The 21,392-nt window shown below is 46.7% G+C and overlaps 1 protein-coding gene across 3 annotated transcripts in view; it reads left to right on the forward strand.

The window, feature by feature from the left end:
• The first annotated feature begins 367 nt into the window (after window positions 1-367).
• Window positions 368-21,392, forward strand: part of INTS9 (integrator complex subunit 9) — a 90,287-nt gene continuing 69,262 nt past the window's right edge. For 2 of the 3 annotated variants that reach the window (XR_011725457.1, XM_071742219.1), the window contains exons 1-4: window positions 368-501; window positions 6,379-6,506; window positions 12,884-12,944; window positions 15,263-15,325. Coding sequence is in view for 2 of the 3 variants with exons in the window: in XM_071742219.1 (XP_071598320.1) it covers window positions 493-501; window positions 6,379-6,506; window positions 12,884-12,944; window positions 15,263-15,325 (261 nt within the window). In the remaining variant the exon portion in view is untranslated. Of the gene's footprint in view, window positions 502-3,632; window positions 3,654-6,378; window positions 6,507-12,883; window positions 12,945-15,262; window positions 15,326-21,392 lie in introns of those variants that run through there. The other variant, XM_071742221.1, reaches the window with a different exon arrangement.

The raw sequence follows: 21,392 nt of genomic DNA on the forward strand, positions 1-21,392 counted from the left end.
TGCCGCTCCCTCCCCCTCCTCCTCCTCCTCCTCCTCGCTCGCTCCCTCTTTTTTTTTTTTTTTTTTTTTTTTTTTTTTTTTTTTTTTTTTGGCTCAATCACACCAGACTGACTGTCTTTGTCTGTCTGACAAGCGCCATGTTGATATCAACATCCGAGCTCCCACCTGCTGCAGCTGTGAGACCCTGGGACTTGTAGTTCCCCTTTCCCCAGGGTGACGGGGAGAGCCGAGGCGGCGGGACTACAACTCCCATCACCCCCCTCCAGAGGGGCAGACGCACGGCAATGGAGCGCGGGGCGAAGCGCGGGGCGGACTACAACTCCCAGCATGCCTCGGGAAGGAGGGGAGGGTTCGGCCATTACTTCATCCTGGGCGGGGGAGGCGGCAGGACTGCAAATCCCGTGATGCCCTGAGACGTGAGGCGGGGAGGGGGAAGGTGGAGGGCAGGAAGGGGGGGGCAGGATTGTCCCGCTAAATAGAGCCGGGTGAAGCATGAAGCTGGTGAGTGCGTGGGGCTGAGGGGCTGGCGTGGGAGGGATCTCCTGTCTTTCCCCCCCACACCCCCCCGCCTTCCTTAGGGACCTCCGGGCCTCGCCCCTTGGGTTGCGGCAGCCTCGGGCCCTGCCGGGCGTGAGGGGAAACTGAGGCACGGAGAGGGGGTTGGGGGGGGGGGGGGGCCGGGATGGGGCGGGCCCAGCGCTCCCCTCCCCTCCCCTCCGCTCCCCTCAGCAGCCCGGCGCGCGAGCGGCCGTTAAACGGGCGTCAGGGAGCTGCCCCCCCCCTCAGCTGAGGGGAGAGGGGAGGGGGAGGCCGCGGGGAGTGGGAATGGGGATGAGGATGATGAGGATGAGGCAGCCGGGTATGAGAGAGAGGGGCCCGAAGGCGGCTCTCCTCTGGCCTTTTGCCGCCGGCGGTGCGAGGTGTGTGCGGCTGTGGGATTTTGGAGCGGAGGAACGAGAGAATCCCCAGTTAGTTTGGGTTGGAACGGACCTTAATTCCACCACCTCCCTGCCATGGTCAGGGACACCTCCCCCAGCCCAGGGGGCTCCAAGCCCCATCCAACCTGGGCTGAGACACTGCCAGGGATGGGGCAGCCACAGCTTCCTTGGGCAACCTGGGCAACCAGGGGCTCAGCACCCTCACCCCAAACAATTACTCTCTCCTTCCCTCACCTTATTCCAGGCCACCACTAACCCATGTCCCACACCTGAGAATCACAGAATGCTCATGGCTGGAAAGGACCTCTGGGATCACCAAGTCCAACCAAACAATTTCTCCCTCCCTTCCTCCCTCCCTCCCTGCCCAAGATCTCCTCTCCATCTCCCCTCTCCCAGCTGGAAACCCTTCCCCCTCGGAAGGTCCCATCCCTCCAGGCCCTTGTCCCAAGTCCCTCCCCAGCTTTCCTGGAGCCCCTTCAGGCACTGGAAGGTGCTCTGAGGTGTCCCTGGAGCCTTCTCCAGGCTGAAGAGCCTTGGTTTGTGGGTGGGATTCAGGAGGTCTCTTTTCTCTGCCTCGCAGTTCTTAAATCCCAGTCTCATAGTGTGGAAGTAGCCCACTGCAAGTGTGTCTTGAGCCAGACCTGTGCTGAGTTGCTCTGGAAACATTAATAAATCCCTGTGGTTCATAATAGCATCATTTTCCATACCAGTATGATGTTAATATAGGTAATTGCTAATAAGAAAATCATCTGTGAGTAGCTTTGTTAAGGGTACACTATGCTTCTGACAAATAGTTTTGTCCTGATGTGACAAATCTATTGAAGGGAAAGTTATCAGAAAATACATTACTCATCTTACTGGACTCCCACCTAGAGGTCCTTTTTTTCAGCTGCTTAAATTTCCCAGAGACCTTGGATTCATCCAGTGTTTTCCAGGAAGAATTTCTCTGTTTCACATAATGTGCTGCCATTCTTTGTCTGGAGGTGAAAACCAAAGCAGATACCAAAATACCTGAGCATAATGTTTGATTTGTTTAACCTCAGGTTACACTGTTGTTAGATGTAATGATGTCTTTATTATTTGAGACTGAGCAATTTGTCTTGAAGGACCTTCACAGAAGTGAACTTGGATTCTGGGCTTGTTTTGGGACTTTTTTGTAGGTTACTCTCTGTGGTGCACCTGTGAAAAATTACATCAGTAGGTAGGTGGCCAAAGAGCTTCATCCTGCATAATGTTATTTGTGAGTTTGAGTCTCTGTGCACAGATGAATATTGCCAGTGGAACAAACTCTTCAAAATTAGCACTTCTGGGTATGATTGTAGAGGCTGATATAGTGCAGGGGGAAAGAAGCAAACTGAGAAATCTTTAAATGAAAACCACAGTGGAAATGGAGAGTTTATGTCTGGAGTCTTGCATAGGTGTAGGGAGAGGGAAGAGGTTGGGGAGGAAATACAAATTATCTGAAATGTGCACTGTGACATTTTAGACCTGTGTCTAAATTTTGGGATCATCAGACCTGATTCTTCACCTTGTGTTTGTTTGGAGATGTGTCTGAATCTTGGGGTTGGGGGCGGGGAGGAGTTGGTTGCTGTATCATCCTCTTTTCTCCTCTATTTGGGTTGAATTTGGAAGAATTTAGTAGAGGTGACAGACTCCAGACCTGATTCAGAATCCAGTGAAAATGTCAGACTCCCACAAATCCCAATGTGCTCGTGTCCAGCCAACTCCCCCAGCTGCCAGTTCCCCCCCAGATTTTTAAGCTACCACATGGTATTAGCAGTGGCAGGATGCACTGCAGTATTTTTTGGCTTCAGCTGGAACTCAAGGCACTGCCTTTAACCTGCAACATTTGAAATGGTTTGGAGCTGCTAGCATGAGCCAGCAGTGTGCCCAGGTGGCCAAGAAGGCCAATGGCATCCTGGGCTGTGTCAGGAAGAGCGTGGCCAGCAGGTCCAGGGAAGGGATTCTGCCCCTGTGCTCAGCCCTGGGGAGGCCACAGCTTGAGTCCTGTGTCCAGTTCTGGGCCCCTCAGCTCAGGAAGGAGCTTGAGGTGCTGGAGCAGGTCCAGAGAAGAGCAAGGAGGCTGGGAAGGGATCCAGCACAAGTGCTGTGAGGAAGGGCTGAGGGAGCTGGGGGTGTTGAGGCTGGAGAAGAGGAGGCTCAGGGGAGACCTCATCACTCTCTCCAACTCCCTGAAAGGAGGTTGGAGCCAGGGGGGGGTTGGGCTCTTTTCCCAGGCAACTCTCAGCAAGACAAGAGGGCACAAGAGGTCTCAAGTTGTGCCAGGGGAGGTTTAGGTTGGCCATGAGAAAGAATTTCTTTCTGGAGAGGGTGCTCAGGCATTGGAATGGGCTGCCCAGGGAAGGGGTGGATTCTCCATCCCTGGAGATATTTCAAAAGAGCCTGGATGTGGCACTCAGTGCCATGGGCTGGGAACCACGGGGGGAGTGGATCAAGGGTTGGACTTGGTGATCTCTGAGGTCCCTTCCAACCCAGCCAATTCTAGGATTCTATGATCTCTTTCTCTGTCACGTTGCCATCCCTGAGACCACCAGGGACACTGAGCTGGCAAGAGTGAACCAGATGTCTGCTGAGAACCTGCTCCTGGGAGGGCCTCAGCATCTGGATTTAGCCCCTCATCCTGAGCTCTCTGTGCCCTGCTCTGTCAAACTTTCATCCAGTTTACAAAGCCTGCCAAGAAAACTGTGAGCAGAGGTGGGCATTTTTTATGTTTTGTGACCTTTTTTTTTTCATTAATTTTTTAATTAGGAGATGAGGCAGCTATTGTGTTAGCTGCACCAGCCTTTAGCTGTAAAGGAATAAAGGTGGAAGCAAAGAAATCTCAGAGCAAAAATGACTTGCACTTTAGTCAGGAATATTAGTGACTGGGATCTCTGGATCTGTTTAAAACTGTGACAAGTATAATTTGGGTGGAAATTACCAGTTATAACCTGTGCATACATTTACATGCACATTTATAGTTTGCATAGATATATAGTGCAAACACTCACATTCTTGGATTCTGATCTAAAATTCTAACAGAGGTGCAGACCCAGAATTGTCACCTGGGCAAAGAGCTGTATAGCATATATGAATTGGTTTTTTTTTTTTAAAGTCTCTTTACTTCAAACTGGTAGAAAGAGTCCATTGACTCCCAGGAATCCATTTACCACAGTGTGACAGCCATAGATATAGATTATTTCAGATGCTTTTAAAGAAGAAAAAAGGAAGATTTTCCAGTTAGCTTAAAGATATCAGGGTCATGATCCCATTCATGATTTTTTTTAAAAAAGGCAAGAGAGTGTTTTGCTGATAAGAGTGGTGATATGACATTGCTTTTTTAATTACTAGTGGCTTAAAATCTGCAAGATTAGTTTAGATCTTATTTTTTTCTTCATTTCTTTTTATTTACTTGGATTTATAGCTTCAGTTGTCAAAAGTTCTGGTCTGGTGGGGACTTAATGTCACATATGTATTTTACATTTGTGAATAAAACAACTGAATTCCTTGCAGACTCACTTCTTCACCAGGTTGGCTTTTCATGTTTTTAAAGTTTGCTAACAGGAAGCAAAATGTAATGTTGCTCCTTAGTAATTAAAGCTCTGTGAATTTAAAACAAAAGGCTTTGTGATATTTCTACATTTAATATTTGAGGCTTTGTAGGTTTTAAATATTTAAATATCATTTAAAATGGGTATGAATGTATATAAATGGACTCTTGGGGAGCTGTTAATCCAGACAGCTGTAGTTACTGTGAGCAGAGGTAGAAAATGGAATTATTAATCTACCATTTTTCCACTTTGTAGAGTGAAATATAGAAAGCAAATATAGGGTGTAAATGACTTAGAAAATGCCTGAGTCTTTTTTTTCACAGTGCATGGCCAACTAATTGATATTTTTTCCTCTTAATTGACCAACACTTGAATTTAAAATTCAGGTTTGACCACCTGAGTGTTGCTCACTCAGCAGACTTCCCTGACTTCCCCAAGATGCAAAAAATTTCCAGTGGCAGAATCTCCTAATCTTGCAATCCCTAAATACCCATCAAAGAAGAGAAACCCTTGGCAGGGGTGGCCATGCTCTATTCAGACATTTACCTTTTTAATCCTGCACTTTAAAGCTGGCATTTTTATTCTCTCCTTATTCAAAGCCTCCCCAGCTTCTGGGCCTTGTTAAATGTTTGCCACTCTCCACACAAGAGGTGACTGCATCTCAATGATGCTGAAGTGCCCCTGCACACAACCTGCTTGCTGCCTCATTAAGCTTGCAAAGCATTTGGGATTTCTCAGTACACAAACCCTTCCATTCAGGAATGGTTGCCCCTTCCCTCCTGTTTCCTGTTTGCATTTAGCAAGACAAAAAGCAGGTGAGAGCATGGCCCAGAGCTGCTGCCCTGCACATGTACAGCTTCCTCTGCCCAGCAGCCACACATCCTTCTGTGATCCTTCCACCTTCTTCAGGCTGGTTTAAGGAAATAAAACCTACATTCCTGCAGGGATTCTCTCCCTCCTTTTCAAGCCCAGTGAATTTTCAGATTTGCTAGCTAATTGCAACCAAGTTTTTCCAATTGGACTGAGTTTTAAATATACTGATTTTCTAAGAGTTTTGTGAAAAGAGGTGGTGCTTAGGAAAAAGATTCTGCATGTATCATAAATTGGACAGACAAGCTATGTCATCCTTTCAGCCTTTGGGATCATAGAATCCTAGAATGGGCTGGGTTGGAAGGGACCTGAGAGCTCATCAAGTCCAACCCTTGATCCACTCCCCCCGTGGTTCCCAGCCCATGGCACTGAGTGCCACATCCAGGCTCTTTGGAAATATCTCCAGGGATGGAGAATCCACCCCTTCCCTGGGCAGCCCATTCCAATGGCTGATCACCCTCTCCAGAAAGAAATTCTTTCTCATGTCCAACCTAAACCTCCCCTGGCACAACTTGAGACCTCTTGTGCCCTCTTGTCTTGCTGAGAGTTGCCTGGGAAAAGAGCCCAATCCCCCCTGGCTCCAACCTCCTTTCAGGGAGTTGCAGAGAGTGATGAGGTCTCCCCTGAGCCTCCTCTTCTCCAGCCTCAACACCCCCAGCTCCCTCAGCCCTTCCTCACAGCACTTGTGCTGGATCCCTTCCCAGCCTCCTTGCTCTTCTCTGGACCTGCTCCAGCACCTCAAGCTCCTTCCTGAGCTGAGGGGCCCAGAACTGGACACAGGACTCAAGCTGTGGCCTCACCAGTGCCTGAAAACCTTGCCTGTAGAAAATCTGTCCCTTAATACCCTGATGTGGGGAGGTTTCAGTGACCTCTCAGCTCTGAGGCATCGATTTGGAGGGAGTTGGGTTTTATTCCTGTGTATGAAAATCCATGTTTAAAAACAAAATAAAAAAAGGCAGTTTTCTGGTTGCTCAGTTGGTAAAGGTCAAGAGTAACTCTTCCTTGTGTTCTCCTTTCAGTACTGCCTGTCAGGACATCCAACTTTACCATGCAATGTGCTCAAGTTCAAGTCCACCACCATCATGCTGGATTGTGGGCTGGATATGACGTCTACCCTCAATTTCCTCCCCTTGCCACTGGTTCAGAGGTATGTTCTGTGGGCTGGGAGCACTTAGGCTGGGTCTTCTTGGGTTGCAGTTGGAGTGCTCTGTGTGAAATGGTGTACTGGGATGAGTGCAAATGAAGAGCATCATCTGATGTCATAAATAGACTTTGTTCACTTAAAAATTCTCTTTATCAAAATAACGTCCTTTGGCTCAGTAGACGGAAGACATTTTATGGATTTATTGATTGGTTTTTCTAGATAATTTATTCTAAGCTTCAGTAAAGTATTGCTGCAACTGCTCAGCACAAGTGAGGTCACATATCTGTCATCTTTCTGGCTTCTTCATGCAAGATGAGATAAATGGGTAACTGAGATGGAGTGCTTGGAGCCCAGCAAGTACTGTTTAACCATGGTCTTCTCAGGCTTTTCTTTAGAGCCCAGGCTAATGCAAGAGAAAATAGAGCTTAACAGTCCTCCTGAGCTGACTTGATGGCATAATGGTTCCCTTTTAAAAATTCCATAAGTAAAGGGCAGTGCAGCTGGGCACCAGAAAGGAATGGTTGTGAAACAAAAGTAGAGTCAAGAAGAGAATTTTGAAATCAAGACTCCTCCTTCTATGCCCTAACTACAAAGTTGTATTTTCCAAGGTTTTCAGATGGCTTTGGATACTCAGTCGAGTAACTTATGTCTTTCATGAATGGAATAAATAAAAAAATTGAGGATTTGGAAAGGTGGGAATGAGTGACTCTTGGTGATGGGAAGCAGTAATTTTCACCAAAAAAAATAATTCAGTAACTTTGATCCAAGAGGAATCGAGTGAGTGAGGAACATGCTGGGTTCAGGGGAGACTTGGTTGAGAGAGGGAGAATATAACTGGGAATGGAGTTTCTGAAGTCACCTAATGAGGTTAAAGCAGTTTGTCCAGCACTTCCTATGATTTGTTCTTTTTTGGAGCCCAAAAGAATAGACAATGTATGCATTGTTCTGAGAGAATGTGGAGGTCAAGGTCTGCATCCAAGGTCCACATACAAGCAACACATACTTTGAGAGGGATCAGTGTAAACAGTGAATATTTGTCCTGTTCCATGATGTCATTGCTAACTACACCATTTAGGGGCAGCAGTAGATTTTGAAGGGATCCAGAAAATTTGGGAAATGTAGGTACAGGCAGAATTGCCTTGCATTCACTTTCTCCCACCCACCCCCAAAAGAAAAAAGGAAATTGAGAGAGGTACAAGTAGCAAAATTAGGTGATTGAACAAAGGCTTAAGAGGTTCTTTAGAACTGCAGGCATCAGCAATCCCCAGGGATGTGCCAGCTTTGGCTGCTGATAGCAGACCCTGGGAATCAGCAGCCAAATTGCAGGTCACAACCTGGAATTCCCCAAGTACCTCCAGAATGTCTGCACTGAAATGACTCAGACTCAATAAGAAAGGATGTCAGATTTGACCCCTGATGGCCCAGTGGAATTGGAGCAAACAGTTGGATTTAAATCAAATCAATCTTGTCTGTAAGGTGATTGAACACCCCTTACAGCAAGGATTGTCCTAAGCACATGGACTTGGGCAAGTAATTGATCTCTTCAGTACTCTACAAAACAGATGTCCTGCAGGGACTTGTGGAAATGAGTTAGAAACTTGAGGAGAAATGTGGCTGCCACTAAAAACTCCTTATCTACAGTATTCATATTCACAGTTGTACCTTTATATATCAGGTCTCTATTACCATGGTGTCTAAATACCTCTGAAATTCAAATGTCTGTATCAACATAACAAGGCCAGGTGACAGAGAGCTGACATTATCATCAGTTTCCAGGTGAGAGACTACAAGGTCTGGCTGGCTGAGGCCTTGTATGAAGCATGAAGCAGCATAAAAAATTGACCATTGATCTGTCAGATCTTAGGTTAGTACCAGTTGTGTGTCCTCTCAGAACCAGATGTGCTGCTTCTTGTCCCTAGGCTGAGATGGACCCATGGGTGTATTTATTAAAATTTTTTTAAAAATGAAAAAATTGAGTTCTTTTTAATAAATTACCTAATTAAAAAATTATGTAAAAAAAAGAAAAAAAAAAAAAAAAAAAGAAAAGTCACACAAATCTTAACCAGAGAGGAGCTATGCTTCTCTCTCTGGTGTCTTTGAACCAGAGGTTCCCAAAGTATGATCCATGAACCATTTGGGTTCTACAAGTCCCAGTGTGTCAGCTGCAAAGGTGCCCTAAATTTTACCTCTGTGGAGCATACAGGTGTGAAATTACATAGGCTCTTTGCTATGCAGCTAAATTCTGTGTTGTACCTGGCATGGGACCCTCCTTGAGCAAACATTTGGAGACCATATGCTTTAATCTATGAGAGTGTGCTGTAGTGTTTGTGTCTTTAAAGGGGATGGACATTTTTTAGAGTTCTTTACTTTTCAAAAAAAAGAATCCCATCAAAAGGTATTTAGATTCTGTTCTGGAAAAGGCAGTTCTTTATCTCACCAGCCTGTGGAGCATGTTCAAAGGGCCTGCAGTTGCCAAACACTTTATGCCAGTTCATGTACTTTAAAGGAGGTTTGTCAACTGGAATTTTCTCCCCTGTATCAAAGTCAAATGCAAAATGGTAAAATGAACATGTGGGAAGCTCTTAACCTTTCCTGTCTAGCCATGACACACTTGCTCACATTATTTATGGGACAGTTCCAGCTATTTTGGATTAATCAATCACTCTATTACAATGTCAAAACTATGTCAGCAGGAACTGTGTTACTTCTTGGCTTCAAGGTAAAGAGTCCTCTCTGTCCTGTGTTACTTGTTCCACTTTCACCCACACACATAAGGCCCATCTGCTAATTTTGCCTCTTTAGAAAAGATTGTTCTCTTCTGTGCCTGCCAGGTTTAGTACAAGTTAAGAGTACACTTTCATCATCAAAATTCTATGAATCTATGATCAGGAATAATGTGCCCTTGTGGCCAAGAAGGCCAATGGCATCCTGGGGTGCATTAGAAAGGGTGTGGTTAGTAGGTCAAGAGAGGTTCTCCTCCCCCTCTATTCTGCATTGGTGAGGCCACACCTGGAGTATTGTGTCCAGTTCTGGGCCCCTCAGTTCAAGAAGGACAGGGAAGTGCTTGAAAGAGTCCAGCGCAGAGCTACTGAGATGATTAAGGGAGTGGAACATCTCCCTTATGAGGAAAGGCTGAGGGAGCTGGGGCTCTTTAGTTTGGAGAAAAGGAGACTGAGGGGTGACCTCATCAATGTTTTCAAATATGTAAGGGGTGAGTGTCAGGGAGATGGAGTTGGGCTTTTCTCAATGGTGACCAGTGATAGGACAAGGGGTAATGGGTGTAAATTGGAGCATAGGAGGTTCAAGTTGAATATCAGAAAAAATTTTTTTACTGTAAGGGTGACAGAGCCCTGGAACAGGCTGCCCAGGGGGGTTGTGGAGTCTCCTTCACTGGAGACATTCAAAACCCACCTGGACACGTTCCTAGGCGATGTACTCTAGGGGGCCCTGCTCTGGCAGGGGGGGTTGGACTAGATGATCTTTTGAGGTCCCTTCCAACCCCTAGGATTCTATGATTCTATGATTCTATGAATAAGGCAAACAGTGTCCCAGGCTAAATCAGGGGGAGTAGGGCAAATGTAATCTGCTCTGCTTCGTGCTGGTGAAGCTACAGATGGATCCAGGTTTGAATTCCCAATTGAAGAGGGATGCTGAGAAAGTAGAGAAAGTGTTTAGGGGGCTTCAGGATGGTCAGGGACCAGAGCCTGGGACTGCATGGAGAGGTTGAGGGAGCTGGGCAGAGGGGAGGCTATAGACAGGGAGCCACCTACATCTGCTTGAAAGGAATTTCAAAATTGTTATGGTTGGAAAAGACTTCTAAGATCACCAAGTTCAAAAAAACCCAGAAAAAAACAGGATGCCCACTACACCATGTCCTGAAGTGCCACATTTACATGGTTTTTTTAATCCCTCTAGGGATGCTGTCTCCACCACCTCTCTGGGCACCCCATTCCAGTGCCTGGCTACTCCTTCAGTGACAAAATTCTTCCTAATATCTAGTCTAGATATCAAAGCAACAGAGACAAAGCCTTTCTTCCCAGTGACAGGCAGTATAAGGGACTAGTGGCCAAAAATTGTGTCTTGAGAGGCTCAGGTTGGACATCAGCCTCACAGTGATGAAGTTTTTCTTAACAAGCCATCCCCAGAGAGGCTCCAGGATCTCATGCTCTGGGGGTTTGCAAGGCCACAGCTGACCTGAGCTTGTGCTGGCTTTGAGACATGGGACTACAGACATCCAGATGTCCTTTCCAACCAATGTTTCTCCTTCCCTATATGTTAAAGTTGTTGCTATTAGAGCAACTTCTGCTTTTTCCCTGTTTTTTTTCCATAGGTCTTTTAGTCTCTCTGCACACATTCTGCTCAGTCTCCAAATACTGCTTTTAAATTTTGCTTTTCAATGTGTCATTGGGGAGTACATTTACCCACCTCATCTTTTCCATCACAGACTTCTTCAGACTTTACTCTTTCTCCTCAGAAGGGACTTGCACTTTTTTGGCATAGCTTCTTGATGACATATACTTCTGCTCTCACCTCTTACCTTCATAGAATCATAGAATCCTAGGGGTTGGAAGGGACCTGGAAAGATCATCTAGTCCAACCCCCCCTGCCAGAGCAGGGCCCCCTAGAGTACATCCCCTAGGAACGTGTCCAGGTGGGTTTTGAATGTCTCCAGTGAAGGAGACTCCACAACCCCCCTGGGCAGCCTGTTCCAGGGCTCTGTCACCCTTACAGTAAAAAAATTTTTTCTGATATTCAACTTGAACCTCCTATGCTCCAATTTACACCCATTACCCCTTGTCCTATCACTGGTCACCACTGAGAAAAGCCTAACTCCATCTCCCTGACACTCACCCCTTACATATTTGAAAACATTGATGAGGTCACCCCTCAGTCTCCTTTTCTCCAAACTAAAGAGCCCCAGCTCCCTCAGCCTTTCCTCATAAGGGAGATGTTCCACTCCCTTAATCATCTCAGTAGCTCTGCGCTGGACTCTTTCAAGCACTTCCCTGTCCTTCTTGAACTGAGGGGCCCAGAACTGGACACAATACTCCAGGTGTGGCCTCACCAATGCAGAATAGAGGGGGAGGAGAACCTCTCTTGACCTACTAACCACACCCTTTCTAATGCACCCCAGGATGCCATTGGCCTTCTTGGCCACAAGGGCACATTGCTGGCTCATGGGCATCTTCTTGTCTACCAGGACCCCCAGGTCTCTTTCACCTACCTTCTGTCAGTACTTCTTGAGTCTTAAATTTCCCCTTTTTCCTTCCTTCTGGAGTGCCAGTTAAGATTTGTTCTTCCATACTGCTGTTAGTCTGAACACAACATTCCTCTGAGCTCTTGAATCATTTTCTATTTTCAAGATTTCCATTTGAAAGCCCTCCCAGCACAAAGCATGCACTTATGCTATAGTCTAGAGAGCTTAGCCTGCAGCACTTGCAGATTTCATTGCAATGGGGTTCTCAAGTTGTGTCTCTAAATTTGAGGCTGTTACAGGGCTTGGTTCCAGGCAGGTTCAGTTCTCTTATTTCCTCTTTTCTTCTTCTTTTTATTTCTGTAGATGTGCTTCAGTCTGGGCAGACAGTGGTTGTAGATCTAAGTTGTAGGCTCACACAAAAACCAGATGTCCCTGAAGTCTGGGTAAATCTCTCAGTGATGGTCACAAGAAGTGCTCCAGCCATTCCTACTGTAAATTCTGGAATACAACATCCACCTTGAAGTTTCTTTATTAACATTTGAAACAATTAAATAAAGGAGCCCTGCCATTGCTGGCTGGTACCAATCTGCCAGTTTTTAACACATGCAGTTCACAACAAAACCTCCCTGCCCCTTTGTCCTTCCTGCTGTTGGTTGGTGTGGGTGTTCAGGGTGACACCTAAGTATGGAACCATGGTTTGTGAGGACATAAAATCACAACCTCTGTGTCTGTAAGTGACTTAGTCCAGGGCATTGGTCTTTCATTGCTGTTACTAAGGGGAATATTTGTCATCTTCTGTCCCAAAGCAGTTTTATAGTGCTTTTGCATAGAGTTTGTTGCTGCCCTCACCCTTGTTCTGTTTATACAACCAGTTTCACCACAGGGCAACCTGAACAGCACTGAGCCTTTTTTGAAATTCTCACTGTAGGTGACTAAAATCAAACTCCTGCATGTGTCACCCTCTTATTCTTTTTATTTATAAGTGTCATAATCATGATTTGTAAAAGTCATTCCAGTGAACACTTAAACACAGTGAAACTGTCTGTTTGTTTTATTGAGACTGTTAGTTCCCTGAGCTGGAAATGGTGTTCTCCTCCTGTATGATACCAAATAGAAGATCTATGCTTAGTGACTGATAAGAAGTAATACTGCAATCATTTTTTTTTTCCCTCTCTTCCTTTAGCCCCAGGCTGTCCAAACTTCCCGGATGGGTTTTGAAAGATGGAAGCACATTTCTGGACAAGGTACTATCCTGATGGTTAGAATTTTCTTGCCATGCAAGAAGCTACCTGACAGGTTAAGAGCTTGCACTGCAGGAACAATAACACTTCCATGCTGACTCATCCCAAAGGTTTCTCTGTGCACCCATGCAGCCCTGATGTTCTTGTAGAGCAGAACATTTTGAAACAAAACACTAACAGCAGCTCAGGCTTTCAGACTTCAGAGGTAGCTCAGCTTTTTTAAAAATCCTGTTAAAATGCAGAAATCATTAGTATGGATATTTTTTTTTATTTCATGGAGCTCCATAAATAATAGTGCTTGGCTTCTTAGAGTGCCTTTTATTTCAACAGTCTCACTTTTCTGATACTAAAGCTTCATATATATGAAGCTTCATAAATGAGGTTGGTATCATACCCTTTTTTTTAGGCAGGAGAATGATGAGAAAGTGAATGGTTTGCCCATGGGAGGTCTCTCCTGGAGGAAAAGCAAGTCTTTGGCCTCTGAAGTCAACATGTGTTCTGCTGCTGGACATAGCAGGGAGGATATTATCTCCAGCCTCCTAATTCTAAGACACAGGACTTGCTCAGCTGCATGAGAGACATGGAATTTGTCTTTTTTCCTCTCTTTTCATTACATTAGTTTGTAGGCAGAATTTATCTGGGGCTTCAACCAAAACTAGGCACAGCAGCATCCAGCTTGATCTGCCACGGGGGAACAATGACCATAAAAATATGTCAGATGTTAGTAAAATAGGCAGATACATTTCAGATGTCTGCAGCAATAGGTATCAGTAGAGAAAATACTGTTTTAATAGACTATTCTCTGACTATGTGAACATGAAAGGAAAACAGTAATAATAGTTGCTTTTGTAGGGAACTTTGAGGTGGACAAAATGAATTGATCTGATTTTTACAGGCAAGGGAGCTGAAGATCATAGATTAAAGACCCAATTTTTCTTCTCATTGGAAACAAAAGAAACTGTATAGGCAGCATTTCTGTTAGTAAAATAGTAACAGCTCTGTTCAGAACACATGCTAACTGCCAATTGCAGAGCTACAGAGGCTCAGTGGCAGGAATAGAGCTGCCTGGTTTCAATTCCCTGGAATTTGTTTCTCCTGGATCTCAGCCTTGGTCTCAGAGCTTTGGGTTCTGTTCTGTCCAAAACAACAGAGAGCTGTCAGTGTATTTTTCTATGGGTTGTATTTACATTTCTGTGGGACTGCTGCTGCAGGAAAAAAAAATCTTCAAACTGACACAGCCTGAGTGGAAAGCATGTGTTAAAAATTCAAAGGCAGCATCTCTTTACCTTCACCTTGACCACTGTAATTGCTTGGAATGGTAAATTCTTTGACCCATGCTGGAAAAAGGCAAGGGAAGGAGTCAAAGGCGGATGTTTTATCATGTTGGGTGGACATTCCTCTTACAGCACTCTCTGGCTGACAGTTATAAAACTTAAGTCCTGGAGAGGCACTGAAATTTGCTGTGATATAGTTTTAATCATTTTGAACTCCCTGGAGATGAGGTTAGGAGACTTCTGCCACTAGATGTAATTGCTCATTCGTTATGAGTTGGCAGGTGCACTGTAATTATTAAGAATTTGATTCAATCCTTAATTCTGTCAGTCTGAAGCTGGCCGAGACCACTCACTGCAGGAGAAGCAGTGTGAGAGAAGGCAGTGTGAGTGATAGAGAGCCTGTCAGGTGTCTTTGGACTACAGCTGGGAATATTTTTGTTCCATACTTAATCCTGGAGAATGTGAATTTTCATGTGATAAAGATTTCTGATGTCTGCCTTGAAAAAAGAGGGAGAAAACAGAGGGCTAGAGATCCAGTAGGAATAAATCAAACAAAAAGTGCCACGTGGAGCTTAGATCTCCAAAAGATGTTCCATCAAATGCTCTGATACAGGGGCTAAAAAATGTTATCTGCTCATAATAAGATAGAAGAGGTTTGATTTTTATTGGGAACCAAACTAACTTCCAAACTTGTAAGACAGCCAGAGCACTGTAAAAGTTCTGTGCATACCTCCCAGGTCTAGAGAGCATCAGTTCCAGGAAGAGTGGTCTTCATGACTCCCTTTTCAGCTCATACTTTACTTCTGATTCTGACAGTCAACTTGCATTGTTAGAGATGTCCCTTGAAGTGCCAAGAAACTTCATCTCACAGGAGGAATTTCAGCAGATCTGCTTACAGCAAATTGTATCTAGAAGGGGGATAAACATAACACACATGTGGGCTGGAAATTGCCTGTGATAAAGGTTTTGGAAGTGCAAAATCCTCTGTGTTGGAGAAATGCTGTGTTATATTTTTGTGTCTTCTGTATTCATGTACTTTTCTCACAGGAGTTGAAGGAGTGCTCTGGCCATGTGTTTGTAGACTCTGTACCTGAGTTCTGCTTACCAGAGGTGAGTTTATTTCAGGTCTTAATGAAGAATCTGACTCTGTTTGATCATGTGGGAGAAACTTGCTGAACAGTTATTTCCAGATTCATACTAATTTACTACTACTCAGTAAATAATACTAAAACCTGTGTTCATAGAATCATAGAATCATAGAATAGGCTGGGTTGGATGGGACCTCAGAGATCATCGAGTCCAACCCTTGAACAACTACTGCCACAGTCACTAGACCATGGCACTGAGTGCCATATCGAGTCGCTTTTTAAATGTCTCCAGGGACGAAGAGTCCACCACCTCCCCAGGCAGCCCGTTCCAATGTCTGATCACCCTTTCCATGAAAAAATTCTTTCTAATATCCAATCTGAACTTCCCCCGGCACAATTTAAGACCATGCCCTCTTGTCTTACTGAGAGTTGCCTGGGAAAAGAGCCCAACCCCCCCCTGGCTCCAACCTCCTTTCAGGGAGTTGTAGAGAGCAATGAGGTCTCCCCTGAGCCTCCTCTTCTTCAGGCTGAACAGCCCCAGCTCCCTCAGCCTCTCCTCATAGGATCTGTGTTCGAGTCCCTTCACCAGCTTGGTTGCCTCCTTTGGACCTGTTCAAGGACCTCAATCTCCTTCTTGAACTGAGGGGCCCAGAACTGGACACAGGACTCAAGGTGTGGCCTTACCAGGGCTGAGTACAGGGGCAGAATCACCTCCTTGGACCTGCTGGCCACGCTCTTCCTGACACAGCCCAGGATGCCATTGGCCTTCTTGGCCACCTGGGCACACTGCTGGCTCATGTTCAGCTTCCTGGCAATCCAGACTCCCAGGTCCCTTTCTGCCACTCTGTGCCCAGCCTGGAGCTCCCCATGGGGTTGTTGTGGCCAAAGTGCAGGACCCGGCACTTGGCCTTGTTGAACCTCATCCCCTTGGGATCAGCCCAACTCTCCAGTCTGTCCAGGTCCCTCTGCAGAATCCTCCTGCCTTCCAGCTGATCAACATTTCTCCCCAGCTTGGTGTCATCAGCAAACTTGCTGATGATGGACTCAATCCCCTCATCCAAGTCATCAATGAAGATATTGAACAGGACTGGGCCCAGTACTGATCCCTGGGGGACACCACGGCCGCCATTTTGATGCAGCCCCATTCAGCACCACTCTCTGGGCCCGGCCCTCCAGCCAGTTCCTAACCCAGCACAGGGTGCCCCTGTCCAAGCTGTGGGCTGACAGCTTTTTCAGGAGAATCCTGTGGGAGACGGTGTTGAAGGCTTTGCTGAAGTCCAGGTAGACCACATCCACAGCCTTCCCCTCATCCACCAGGCAGTCACCCGATCATAAAAGGAGCTCAGGTTGGTCAGACAGGACCTGCCCTTCCTAAACCCGTGCTGGCTGGGTCTGATCTGTTGTTAGGGTGCCTCTAGTTTCTTTCATTGGAAAGAGGATGGAAAGAACCCTTTTCCACAATGGTTTTCGGAGGTCTGGGAGGTCTCCTTGGGCAGATCAATATCTCACAGAAAAATAAGATTTAAGTGTCCCTTTCTGGGGGCTTTCCAAAGACAATATGACTGAGCTGGGCTGGTTAGGACAGGATACATGTGCTGATCTAGATAAGGGCAGTGAATGGAGACAATCTCTGAGCACAGATGCAGGACCTGCCTGGTGGAGCTCCCCCTGGGGACCTCACCGGGTGGTTCAGGCACTCTTGGACTCTGCTGGGCTGCATCCAGATGTGTTCTGCCAGCAACAAATCGAGCTTAAAATGGTTTGCCACCTTCTTAATATTCATCACTGCCTCTTTAAGGGAAGAACTGTGCCCCCATATCCACTGACATAAATGCAGGTACCTGTGGGGTTTTTTTGTTTTTTAACAGTACCTGAGTTAAAAATAAAAAAAAAAACCAAGCAAAAAACAAGCAGTACTTGAAAACATTTCAATTTAACTGGGCTCACCTAACTGATGTGGTTAACAGTGTAAAAAGCTGAGTAGACAGTGGTGGGGTGAATGATGGGGAATAATCTGGGAATAGTATCCTTTTCCCTCAGCTGTGTTCAGACTGTGATAACATCAATTCTTTGGTTTCATGTTGGGGATATTTTTTCTGTCTTTCAGAGACAGAGACAATTGCTTTTGGGCAGGGATATTTTTTTACTTTTTTTTCTGGCTGACCTTGTTGACAGGAAGTACAAAACATTCCTGGCAGGTTGTTGTCAGCTTGCTGGGGTCCTGGCAATTGTGTTTCTGTCTCTTGATTCCATGAAACTCACCTCTTGAAGCTTCTGACTCTTGTCATCTGGGTTCTATGACACCAGTTGGCAGCTCTGGTGGTGGTTTTGGCAAGTGATACCAACAGATCTGTGAACAATTGCTTGTTTTCCCCAACACAAATGGATATAATCCCCTAAAAGAAACCCCAGCCCAATAAGTCTGGTTTACTTTCTGGTTACTGGGGATGTAGGAAGCATCTCTACACCTAAGAAGTGCCATTATGTCCCAGATCTTGGGAAGGATGGAGTGAAATTTCTGGATTCCCTTTGGAATTAAGGCCATAGACAGGAATCATGATCTGCTGGGGTGTGGGGTGCCTCAGCTAGGCTTTCTGCTTAGTTGGGCTGGAAAAGACCCAGATTTGTAGCTCCAAATTTGACTGCTGTTAAGTTGCTCCTTCATTATCCCAGTGCCATCACTCTGTTTCTCAGCAATCCATTGCACAAGTAGAAGACCAGGTACAAATGTCACCAGGGGATTACACAAATGGTCTTTCCTATGCTTTGGTTCCCAAAGATTCCCAAGAAGATTCCCAAAGATCTCCCAAAAAGAGACCAACCCCCACCTGGCTACAACCTCCTTTCTGGTAGTTGTAGAGAGTGAGGAGGCTCAGGGGAGACCTCATCACTCTCTCCAACTCCCTGAAAGGAGGTTGGAGCCAGGGGGGGGTTGGGCTCTTTTCCCAGGCAACTCTCAGCAAGACAAGAGGGCACAAGAGGCCTCAAGTTGTGCCAGGGGAGGTTTAGGTTGGACATTAGAAAGAATTTCTTTCTGGAGAGGGTGATCAGGCAATGGAATGGGCTGCCCAGGGAAGGGGTGGATTCTCCATCCCTGGAGCTATTTCAAAAGAGCCTGGATGTGGCACTCAGTGCCATGGGCTGGGAACCACGGGGGGAGTGGATCAAGGGTTGGACTTGATGATCTCTGGGGTCCCTTCCAACCCAGCCCATTCTATGACAAGATGCCTTGTCTTCCCTGCAAGCACTAAGGGCAAATCTGCTCTTGGTCTGCAGCTCCCATCTCCAGCTTCACAGCCTCCCCTGTTTGGAGGAGAATTTCAATGTCAAGGCCAGGCCACTGCATCAGCAGAGCAGAAATGTTGCTGGTGTTTGACAGCAAAATAGAATCATAGAATGATTTGGGTTGGAAGGAACCTCTAAAGCTCCCCCAGTCCAACCCCTGCAGTATCAGGGACACCCTCACCCAGATCAGGGTGCTCAGAGCCTCCTCAAGCCTCACCTTGAACATCTCCAGGGATGAGGCCTCAACCCCCTCCCTGGGCACCCTGTGCCATTGTTCCACTGCCCTCATGGGACACAACTTGTTCCTCACATCCAATCTAAAGCTGCTCTTCTCTAATTTAAACCCATTGCCCCTCATCCTATCCCTCCAGGCCCTTGCACACAGTCCCTCTCCACCCTTCCTGTAGCCCCTTCAGACACTGGAAGGTCACTCTTAGGTCTCCCCAGAGCCTTCTCTTCTCCAGGCTGAACACCCCCAGCTCCCTCAGCCTGGCTTCCCAGCAGAGGTGTTCCAGCCCCCTGAGCATTTCCATGCCCCCTCTGGACCAAATCCATCAGCTCCATGTCCTTCCTGTGCTGAGGGCTCCAGAGCTGGATGCAAAACTCCAGGTGAGGGCTCAGCAGAGCAGAGCCAAGAGTCAGAATCCCCTCTCTTAGTTTTCTGACCTCACTTCTCTTGATGCAGCCCAGGATGGGATTTGCCTTCCGGGCTGCAAGCATGAGCTGTTGGCTCATGTCCAGCTTTTCATCCACCAGCACCCCCCAAGTCCTTTTCTGCAGGGATATAAGAAAGAGCTTGCATGAAAGAGTCTTTGTCTTCTTCTCTGTCTCATTCCACACCACTTCTTTTGAAGAAACTTGTCTGCAAAAGCAGTTAGTTTGAGTGTAATGGCATCACTTCCAGGAACACCACTGCCAAAGGAAGCCAGATTTTGAATGTAATCCAGGAGCCACAAGGTGATAAGAGACTGTCTCAGCAGCAGAGTACACTTCCACATGTAGCACAGGGTGCAGCCCTTTCTTTGCTTGGCAACCTTCTAGACTCTCTCACTTTGCATTCAGGAAACATTTTTAAACCTCTACAGTTCCCAGGCACTTTTAGTGAGATTGCTTCAAATCCCAGGGAAGATTTTATTTTGGTTTGATTTTGACACCCTTTTCATCCTATTAGTAAAATGCTTCTAGGATGCTGAGATGTGGGATGCTTAAGCTTGGGAAGTGGTGATCTGGATCATCCTGATGGCTCCTGAGCTGGGATTCAGCTCAGTGCTGAGTGAGTCCCCTTTGTTTCTGCATGGTCTGGGCATGAAGGGTCATCTTGGGATGAGGGACATGGAGCTGTTGGAGTGAGTCAAGAGAAAAGCCAGGACCATGATCCAAGGGTTGGGGGACCCCCTCTTTGGAGCCAGGCTGAGAGTTGGGGGTGTTCAGCCTGGAGAAGAGGAGGCTCCCAGGTGATCTTATTTAATGGAGTTTTTTTGCTGTGATGCCTTATTCTTTTCACCAGGCTGGGCTTTATTTTTAAATTAAGAGAGATTGTTCAGGGTTGTTCAGAGCAGAGCCAGAGAAAAGACTGGAGGGAGGGACTGAAAGGCATGGGAAGCCTGGGATGAGCAGAGTGACTCTAGATCAGGCCGAGCAGGTGAAAAATGTCAGAGCAAGAGAGAGAAAGGGTCTGGTGTGGAGGGGGCAGTCGAGATGAGGGAGAAATTCAGTCTGATTTTACAGGGATGTGTCTGGGGATCAGGGAAATTGCACAGTGGGGTGGTTGGATGAGTTTTGTGAGAGGGAGATGCTGTAAACAAGTTGTGTCTGAGGCAGAAATCCTGGGTAGAAACAATTCAGATCAGAGGAGAGCTGGAGAAATGCTGCTGGGGCTGTAGGAGAGACTGACCATGGCTGATGTTTCCCTCTCTGCAGGGACTTGGAGCTGCTGGGAGGGCTGGAGCAGCTCTGCTCTGGAGCCAGGCTGAGAGAGTTGGGGGTGTTGAGGCTGGAGAAGAGAAGGCTGCAACGGGGAGACCTTAGAGCACCTTCCAGTGCCTGAAGGGGCTCCAGGAAAGCTGGGGAGGGACTTGGGACAAGGGCCTGGAGGGATGGGAGCCTGCGAGGGGGAAGGGTTTGCAGCTGGGAGAGGGGAGATGGAGAGGAGATCTTGGGCAGGGAGGGAGGGAGGGAGGGAGAAATTGTTTGGTTGGACTTGGTGATCTCAGAGGTCCTTTCCAGCCATGAGCATTCTGTGATTCTCAGGTGTGGGACATGGGTTAGTGGTGGCCTGGAATAAGGTGAAGTCCTGGAGGGACTGGAGTGGGATAGGACAAGGGGGAAGGGTTTCCAGCTGCAAGAGGGGAGATGGAGAGGAGATCATGGGGAAGGAGGGAGGGAGAAATTGCTTGGGGTGAGGGTGCTGAGCCCCTGGTTGCCCAGGTTGCCCAAGGAAGCTGTGGCTGCCCCATCCCTGGCAGTGTCTCAGCCCAGGTTGGATGGGGCTTGGAGCACCCTGGGCTGGGGGAGGTGTCCCTGCCCATGCAGTGGGGTTGGAACTGGATGAGCTTTAAGGTCCCTTCCAACCCAATTTTTTGATTCTGTGACTCTTTGATGCAGCACAGTGGGTGTAGCTCTGCCTGGCAAGCTCAGTGAGATAAAAGGGTGCCCTGTCATGAATCTGAGGGTGATGTTTCACCTGCTGTACTCAGCTTGGAGATCATGCCTCCAACATCAGCTGTGATCATGGATTGAAACCATGAACACTTAGCTGTGAGTTAAGCAGCTTGTCACCAGAGCACTGTGTCAGCCCTCTGAAA

Source organism: Heliangelus exortis, chromosome 3, assembly GCF_036169615.1.
Source record: "Heliangelus exortis chromosome 3, bHelExo1.hap1, whole genome shotgun sequence".
Classification (NCBI taxonomy): domain Eukaryota; kingdom Metazoa; phylum Chordata; class Aves; order Apodiformes; family Trochilidae; genus Heliangelus; species Heliangelus exortis.